Source organism: Zeugodacus cucurbitae, chromosome 4 (genome assembly GCF_028554725.1).
Source record: "Zeugodacus cucurbitae isolate PBARC_wt_2022May chromosome 4, idZeuCucr1.2, whole genome shotgun sequence".
Taxonomy (NCBI): Eukaryota; Metazoa; Arthropoda; class Insecta; order Diptera; family Tephritidae; genus Zeugodacus; species Zeugodacus cucurbitae.
In genome coordinates this window covers 74,005,145-74,010,170 of record NC_071669.1, presented here as the reverse complement: position 1 = coordinate 74,010,170, position 5,026 = coordinate 74,005,145, and the positions used below count along the sequence as shown (strand labels likewise).

General features: G+C 37.4%; 1 protein-coding gene across 1 annotated transcript; it reads right to left on the bottom strand.

The window, feature by feature from the left end:
• Nucleotides 1–2,309: 2,309 nt before the first annotated feature.
• Nucleotides 2,310–3,585, bottom strand: LOC105212930 (uncharacterized). The gene is made up of 3 exons (XM_011185311.3): nt 3,430–3,585; nt 2,748–3,109; nt 2,310–2,688 (listed from the first exon to the last, which is right to left on the bottom strand). Exons 1-3 carry the CDS (start codon nt 3,583–3,585, stop codon nt 2,553–2,555), a joined length of 654 nt encoding a protein of 217 aa, XP_011183613.2. The 3' UTR covers nt 2,310–2,552.
• Nucleotides 3,586–5,026: the final 1,441 nt, after the last annotated feature.

Here is a 5,026-nt window from a genome sequence, read left to right as displayed (position 1 = left end):
ATTACAAAAAATTTAACAAAAACCAAAACAACGCTGCCCTCACATCAGGTGCTTACAAGCATTCACCCTATATAAATACACAGTATAAACATTCGAACACATTGATCTATATGTGTGAGTCTGTGTGTGGCGTCGTGTGTACGCACAAAGGATCATCTAAAGCACTACACTTAACTTAACATATCTGTATATGTGTGTACATATCGGTAAAGTGCTTGTGCGCTTTTACTCTCACACATAAACACGTTTGTATGCATTCGTGAACCTCAAGTATCAGCTTTAACATTCTGAGTATGTTCGTCCTGTGTACACTCAACTGTAAGAACATCATTTGTTTGTGAATACCCAGATATGTACTATATATACGAATATATATATGAGTATGGGTTTAAGTGTCGATGTTTGTGCTGCGTTGTCGATTTATTTATGCGTTTTGATTTTAATGAGTTTGCAGAAATTGACAGTTGTGACAACATTCTGAAGTGTTTGCTGAAGTGAAAGTAATAGAAAGTCAAGTCTCAAGCCACAAGTGCAGTTATTTCTACTAAATAATATCGAAATTTACGATGATTTATTTACGGCGATACAACTATGCACATATACAGGAACCCATACATAAGTGGGTCTCACATTACAGCGCTCAAAATCTTCACGAATTCAAAGCGAATCTTTAGTCTATTTCACAGAATGTTTCAGAAAGTTGTGTACTCTGGAATGAACAATTGATCGTAGTCAACAAATGTTGCATTATTTACACTAATTAAATGTTAATATTTCGACACTTGGCAATTGTAATACCTTCAAACTGACTGACTAAAGTAATATTTAGATAAATATCGAGACAATCTAGCTTTTCTAGAGAATTTTTAAGGAATTTCTTACCTCAAATAGGAAAATTCAAACGTGGAAAACTCATCTTCGAACATCCAATTGATCCAATTGAGGGTCTCCGACTTAGTTTTTCAAGTTAACAAAACATTTAAAAATGGTCTTGGAACTTTAAAGCTTCGCTGGCATATATTTTCGATTTTTTAACAGTTAGCGCTTTTATTTTGCTCTTGAAGCAATATAATGAATATTTTTCAACACAAACCAATTTTCCAAAAGACGTTTTCAAAAACTTCGAAATTAGCAGATAAATTATATCTCAAGTTTTTAGATTAGAACAACAAACGTTTTGCACCGGAGAATCTCCCAATAAAACAAGATATATCAATAATATTTTTTTCCAAGTCCAGTTCCTGTGATGTTATCGCAGCCTCTTAAGGCGAACAATTGTCACTATAGAGTGTGATCTCAGCAACAAAATAAGTATTTTTCTAATATGTTGAACACCATCTTCAGCACTCAGGCAACCATCTGCCTTCACTACAAAATTGTCACATTACGGTACTGTATTTACAAGCGATTTAAAAACAACTATTATAATTATTTCGTAAAAATGCCAACATTTAATGCATTTTTCGGCGCTGCTCGCAGGTTTACAAGTTCAAAAACGGCAACAGTTCTGCTTCTGACAATGCAGTTGATCAAGTTTCCCCTAAGTCTGCACGTAAAATATTAAGCGAAATGCAAATATTCCCTGCATTCTCCGGCAACAAAAGAATTCACAAACAAATGTGTGCGCTAAGCTAAGAGTATTCCGAGAAAGAAGTCGTGCACCACGGCACAGCCAGCAGAACGTGCTGCGAAGTAATATGCAACAAAAGAAGGCTGCAAAAAAGCTAAAGCAAAGGGGGTAAATGTCACGCGACACAAAACATACAGCGTCTATTTGCACAACAAAAGATGCTGCAATCTGCATTTTAACTCTCAGGGTGTAAGCGCATGTAACGGTGGTTGCGATATGTTGCACAGCAAATTGGCGGCATGCAGCGGCCTACGTGTTCACTAAGTGAACACCTACATACATACCTCTATATATATATGTATATATATATTCACCGTGAGTCGGTGAAAAAATCACAAGAAAAACCAAAAGCTTTCGCATGCAATCGAAGCAGCTGCCAAACGCAAATGAGTGACAGCACACAAACAACCCTGCGACTTAGCGAAAAAACCAATAACAATAAATAACCGAATGAAAACATACGGAAATTGCAAAAATTAGAATCAATATCCTTCGAAACTTTAGCCCATTACATTGCCTTCCACATGTGTTTTGAGAAAATTATAAATATTGCAAGAAAATCTCTTGAAATTAGTGGCGACATCACATGGCAAAAAAATATTGAGTCTGACGTAACTTCAACAGTAATTATACTCAATTTCCAACTCGAATTTAAAATATTTTGAAATCCATTTCCATATACATTCATACATATCTTTATATATTTTTCTTGTCAACATTTTTTAACTATCTAAAAGGACCTTATATCTTACACAACCCACCCACTTTCTTAAAATCTATGGTTCCAAATAAATATCTTAAATGTTCCACGCAAACACATAACGGAATATTTGGAATACTTTCTACTTTTTAAATAATAAATAATTAGCCTCCTATACATGGACTATAAAGCACTGCATCAGTGCTTTTCACATTCTGCCTATTAAAAGTAATCTAAATAGCTGTCCAACCAATTGAGACCTGCCGGGCACTCGGCGTACAGTTTGAAGCAATCTGCGCCGGCTACACCGGCCTCTCGCGCACCTCGATAACTCTTATCCAAGTCCTCAACTCCGGGCCTAAAAATTCATCAGTGAGTGCACTCATATGAGATGATTACTTTATTTGAATTACATACGTGAGTACTGTGTCCAGGATTTCCGACAATAAGCCCACATGTTGGTCCACCTGCGCATTCTGGCAAATGGAGCGCAGCAAGCACTGTCGACCGTTAACTCCACGTTGGCTCATCAATGCCTCCAGCAATGTGTAGAAGAACAGTCGTGATTCATCGGTTTCAAAATTATTGGAGGCCAGTTCCGGTTGGCTGTTATGAAGAAGCCTGGATTTGCGCGCAAAGGTGTCCTCCCATTTGTCCCATGGGTATATAGGAGCGCTTGGGATTGAGTATTGGCCACCTTGAACAGTGTATGAGCAGACAAGTGAACGCCATGTTACCGGGTCGGCCAAATTAACTGCTCCCGATGGACCGACGGATAACTGTTGGAAGAGTAAGAATGTCAGTATGATAAAATATAATAATGCTCTCGGCAACTGGCAACGAAAATGAACTTTATTGGGAATCTGTAGTTATTTCATATGTTGCAAACCACTCAGACGACAAATGTCGCACTGATCTTGGATATACTTCGGCAAATCACTTATTTTAGAGCAAAGTTCTCAACTGGAGTAACAGTTTTTGATCGCTGTTTTAAGACACTGAGCAATATTTACATATTTTACACACTTTCACAACACTGCACTTTCCTTTCACTTCTTAAGTGTTTCAAACTTTTTTTTTTTGTTTCGTGTGTATTCACCTTAATTGTTCCGCTGCCGTTGAATATCAAACTCCTCTTCTTGCGGACATGCATGAAATCAGTCAAGTTCGCCCCGACATTAATGCTATGCACGTTTGCACTTACACAATACAAGCGAAGCAGGAAGCATGTCAAAATCACTTCTATGAGCTTCATTCTATCCGCCCGTGAACGAACTAATCAACGTCGAAGACAACCGAACCGTTATGAATTATTTGGCGATCAAACGAATATTGTCCACTGCCGAGTGCTAAAGAAATGAGCCCTCAGCTCGTCGCGCATTGCACTTATATTCTCGCAGATGGTTAGCTCTGCAGCGCGAGTGGGCGAAAGAATTCACTGAGGTTCATGGAATTTAACTACCGAAATGCTGGTCACTGAGTAAATATTGGATTGCCAATTAGCAGCTGAAAACTAAAATTGTTTTTGAATGTTTCCATCGTCGTTGCTCCAGTTAGTGATCTATTTATTATGGTTAGACCTATTCTTAACGATAGAAATGTGTTAATTACAATGTCAATATAATTATACCTAACCATGTACGCACGTGCGTTGGCTTGTGCGTGAGTTTGGAATGACTTTATTCAGACTTTTTACGAGACAAATTGAAATTGCATTACTCCTATATAGTACAGCAGTATCATGTTAATATAAGAATTAAATGCAGAAGCAGACATTAGTATGAGTTAAATTTGGCATTCAAAATCTTTAGAATCGGACTCACTTTCTATATAACGGAATACATTTACTCCAAAAGCAATAAAAAGCAAGAAATCTCAAATTAGGAAATCCAAAATACGAAACCGGTAAAATGAAGAAGAATTGATTACTTTCAATAGACATTTTGATGATTGAAGATTTTAATGGCGATCTAAATGAATGAAATATGTTCGTAGATGCTGAATGGGCTTTCATCTTTGACTTGGCATAGGTTTTCAAAACGTATTCTAACAGTATCAAATCACAAATTATTTTGCCTATATGGACTAAAAATACCTTGAGCATGCAAACCACACTAGACAGTATTTTTTTCTGGAAACAAGGCTTTCAAATTAAAAAAAAACAATCTTGTATACACAGTGTTCTTGTGAGAACACTAGGAAATATGAATATTTCATTTTAAGTTTTGGCACGCCACCAGCCACAATAATAATTGTTCGCTTTATTCAAAAGCTTTCTGACGCTAATGAGCATTAAAATGCAACACTTTATTATGCCACGATGTATGCTGTGCCGGCACAACAAAAGAGCCGACACTTTCACGGGAACGTCTTACAAGTTTGCAACAATGCAAATGCGCTACACATTTCGGAACTTAAGCGCGGAAACTTGCAACATTCAACAGCAGCAATTTGCCATTGTGCATGCAACAAGTTACGGTACAACATTGTTGCAAAAGTTGGCATTGTTGTTAGCTGCACAACCACCGACTGCATCGAGTCAAATGATAAATGTTTGAGGGTGTGAGGTGCTGCCCCTCGAAAGGATTTGCGGAGGCTTTTATTTGTGGGCTCTGCCATTCAATGTTTTTCAAAAGTGACTTAAAAGTGCATGCTTCGTTCATGAATCGTTTTAGCGCCTAGTCAATATGGACGTG